Source organism: Puntigrus tetrazona, unplaced genomic scaffold, assembly GCF_018831695.1.
Source record: "Puntigrus tetrazona isolate hp1 unplaced genomic scaffold, ASM1883169v1 S000000001, whole genome shotgun sequence".
Taxonomy (NCBI): Eukaryota; Metazoa; Chordata; class Actinopteri; order Cypriniformes; family Cyprinidae; genus Puntigrus; species Puntigrus tetrazona.
The window spans coordinates 3,119,988-3,122,871 of NW_025047681.1; the positions used below are offsets into that span (position 1 = coordinate 3,119,988).

Below are 2,884 nucleotides of genomic sequence, written 5' to 3' on the forward strand. Positions count from 1 at the left end.
TTGTTTATTAAGCGTGCAGAACAACCACCCAATAAAGCATTACAATAATCTAACCTCAAGGTCATAAACACATGAATTAATATTTCTGCATTAGAAATATGAAAGTATAGCTCATAATTTAATTATATTTTTAAGATGGAAAAACACAGTTTTACAGATGCTAGAAACATGGTTTTCGAAGGAAAGATTGCTGTCAAACAGCACACCTAGGTTCCTAACTGATGATGAAGAATTAACAGAGCAGCCATTAAGTGTGTTAAGACTGTGTTTATTATTATTATATGTGGGGTTTTTAGGTCCAATTATTAGCACCTACATTTTTTCAGAATTTAGCATTACATGCATTCCTTAAATCAATCATTTTTATTTATATAGCGCTTTTAACAACACAGGTTGCATCAAAGCACAAATTCCTACAACATCTTGTAAAAGTGGACAGACATTTTACTTTCCTGGAATTAAAATCGCAAGATCAGTCAGTTTCTGGGTAATGAAAACAGGGACAGACCTTGTGAAATTAACCTAGAAAGTGAGAAACTCGGTGGCCACGCTGTACAAAACTGGTGTTTTTTGAGGATGCTGCTATTGTTGATTTGTGACAAAATTGAATCCCATGTTACAAATGAAGTTTGGCAACTAATTTTACTATTAAGGGAAATCGTTGTACTTTTTGTTCACCAGCCATTTCCAGCAGTCAGATGGGGTATTTGAGAGTTTTGATTGAGTATCTACATTTTAGAAGACACATTTTTTCCTGCCCACTGTCTCAGACCTAAACATCAATAGCCACTACCCTGACCTCATTATTCATTTCGGTCCACTCATTCGCTTATGGACATTAAGGTTTGAGGGCAAGCATGTTCATTTCAAACAGTGTGTAAGAAAATTAAATAACTTTAAAAATCTTTGCTTTACTCTTGCAGAAAGACATCAGCTTCTCCAGGCATTTCTTTATGCTGGTGAGTTCTTTCCTCCCACTATTGTAACAGACAAGGCAACAGAGTTTGTAGTAAGTGACTACAACGATGTCATTAGGGAAGCTGTACCTGGATATGATTTTCAGCCTGAAAACACTACGGTTGCTCATGAGGCAACTGTTAAAGGAACAACATACAAAATATGTTGTTATTCAGGAAACTGATGAAGGCATTATTGTGGGAAGGATTGTGATGACTGTCATACAGAATTCTTCAGTGCGAGCTGTGACAAGAATAGTTGATGTCTGTCAGCGTAGTGTCCAGAGCATGGAGGCGCTACCAGGAGACAGTACATCGGGAGGAGGGTTGAAAGAGGACAACAACCAGCAGCAGGACCGCTACAAGGAAGGAACACTGCCTGAGCCCTGCAAAATGACCTCCAGCAGGCCACAAATGTGCATGTGTCAGCTCAAACGGACTCCAGGAGGGTGGCGTGAGGGCCCAACGTCCACAGGTGGGGTTGTGCTTACAGCCCAACACCGTGCAGGACGTTTGGCACTTGCCAGAGAACGCTAATATTAGCAAATTGGCCACTGGCGCAACAGCACGTGAAATTGATCGTCAATAAGTGTCACCTCCTAAGTGAGCAGTTTGATTTCACCAAAGTGTGACTGACTTGGAGTTACGTTGTGTTGTTTAAGCGTTCCCTTTATTTTTTGAGCAGTGTACGTGAAATATGACACGTCTGCATGTTCACCAAGCAAAGATCTTACTCCATCTCACATCCATCTTTATGTGCCTCATATTATATTATATATATTTTTGTATTCTACTTCTTGTATCCAGAAAGGGCTGTTGTTTGATAGACTTTTGTTGATTTATTTTACTTATATATTGTTTAGTTTTTTCCTGGAGCTTGATTTTGAAGCTTGTTTATTATTTAATGTCAAGTTGAGGCATTTCAAAATTGTGCTTGTTTTCTTAAGCCATCTTTGTATTTCTCTGTGTTATGGGTGCTTGTTTGTTGCACCACAGTTTATGCACTTTTGACTTTTTTTGGCAGAACAAACAATTCATTTAATGTTAAATGGAAACAAAGAAGGAATAAAACAATGTTGATCCAAAAATCTAAAATGTAGGGTATACAGTGTAACCAAACCTCAAAAGCAGGTTTTGTAAGTGTTTAGACTAAACTTCTTACCCCAGGAAGAAATCTTTCTTTTTTTAATAGCATCAGAATTCTGCCGTTGTTTTAGAAAGAGCTGCTGTGTTTCAGAGCTTTTATTATCTTAATAAAGTTTCTGCTCTTTCTTATTTATATTCTCAAAGCTCACTTTCACTTTTGTTATCCCTCCCTCTAAAATGGGTGGTTCTTTTAAAACTGTGAAGTAGACAGCCTTAACTAATGTTCATTAGAACACGAAACACCTCAGGCTTTGTTGATATTGTTCGGTTCAATACATCAGGTTCCAAATTCATCTTCGTTTTAGTTTTTTTTCTGTTCTGTTAGTGAAGATAACATGGGTTTCAATTTAAGGTAAGAATATTTAAATATATCTTTTGGACAAAAAAAAAAAAAAAAATACGCGTCAGTGTATTCTTTGTTCTTTAATTACATTATAATCAGTCTAAATTGGTGTTTAATTTACATCTTAACATTGAGAGATGAAATTTGTTTTTTATAGCAAGTGTCTCGATGGACATAATGTGCATCAGGAGGACACGTCCAGAACTGCTTTACAACAGTAAGTATTTTTTTAAAATCAAAGTATTTTATTAAAATAAATGACTCACAATTTAAACAAAGTACTTTTTTTATTAACTATATGTAGGTTTTCATGGCATTGTAACCAGTGTTTAGACTTTTTAAACTTTTTTTTATATACATTTTTATATTTATGAATTTAAATGAATTCTGCTGTTGTTTTATAAGAGAGCTGCTGTGTTTCAGAGAGCTTTTATTATCT

The 2,884-nt window shown here is 35.6% G+C and overlaps 1 protein-coding gene across 8 annotated transcripts in view; it reads left to right on the forward strand.

Moving 5' to 3' along the window:
• Nucleotides 1-2,314: 2,314 nt before the first annotated feature.
• Nucleotides 2,315-2,884, forward strand: part of LOC122331563 (putative mediator of RNA polymerase II transcription subunit 26) — a 274,294-nt gene continuing 273,724 nt past the window's right edge. For all 8 annotated transcript variants that reach the window (XM_043229082.1, XM_043229079.1, XM_043229080.1 and 5 more), the window contains exons 1-2: nt 2,315-2,454; nt 2,603-2,662. In XM_043229082.1, the coding sequence (XP_043085017.1) occupies nt 2,438-2,454; nt 2,603-2,662 (77 nt within the window). In that variant the 5' untranslated portion in view covers nt 2,315-2,437. The remainder of the gene's footprint in view (nt 2,455-2,602; nt 2,663-2,884) is intronic.